This window comes from Tetrahymena thermophila (assembly GCF_000189635.1).
Source record: "Tetrahymena thermophila SB210 genomic scaffold scf_8254735, whole genome shotgun sequence".
Taxonomy (NCBI): Eukaryota; Ciliophora; class Oligohymenophorea; order Hymenostomatida; family Tetrahymenidae; genus Tetrahymena; species Tetrahymena thermophila.
In genome coordinates, this window is record NW_002476499.1 from 1 (window position 1) to 551 (window position 551).

The 551-nt window shown below is 21.6% G+C and overlaps 1 protein-coding gene across 1 annotated transcript; it reads right to left on the bottom strand. All coding sequences in view use genetic code 6, as the record gives it.

Annotated features, from left to right (window-relative positions):
* Window positions 1-2: 2 nt before the first annotated feature.
* Window positions 3-551, bottom strand: TTHERM_001550949 (hypothetical protein). The gene has a single exon (XM_012796397.1). The coding sequence runs from the start codon at window positions 547-549 to the stop codon at window positions 217-219; it is 333 nt and encodes a 110-aa protein (XP_012651851.1). The 5' UTR covers window positions 550-551; the 3' UTR covers window positions 3-216.

Sequence of the window (551 nt, forward strand, 5' to 3'; positions counted from 1 at the left end):
GTATCTTTTATTCTTTTTGAATTCACCAATTCTTACAAGCAACTTTTAAGCGTATTTTAAAGTAGATTTTCGTAAAATTCATAGCTAAGATAAGAGGAATCAACAACTATAATTATAGCATCACTGCCAATCGCATATTTATGAAAATTATCATATATTTTATATCCACCTCCAACATCCATAAAGTTAAATACTTTGTCTTTAAACATAATTTCCTCAACATTAAAACCAACAGTTGGGTTAACTTTTAGAGTTTGTCCAGTTTTAAGTTTATAAAGCATTGTCGTCCTACCAGAAGCATTAACTCCAAGCATAAATAATCTAATATAATAATTATTTGAATTTAAATTAAAGTATTTTTTTATTACTTAGCCCATTTATTTTATTTTATTTTTTGTATTTTTTTTAACCTTTTAATTGTTTTAAAAAGGTAAGAAATATTTATTTATTTATTTATTTATTTTTGATTTATTTTTCTGACAAGGAAATTTTATGAATTTCTTTTATTAAGTTTTTAGAAAATTAAAAATGATAGTAAATTAATTACATAT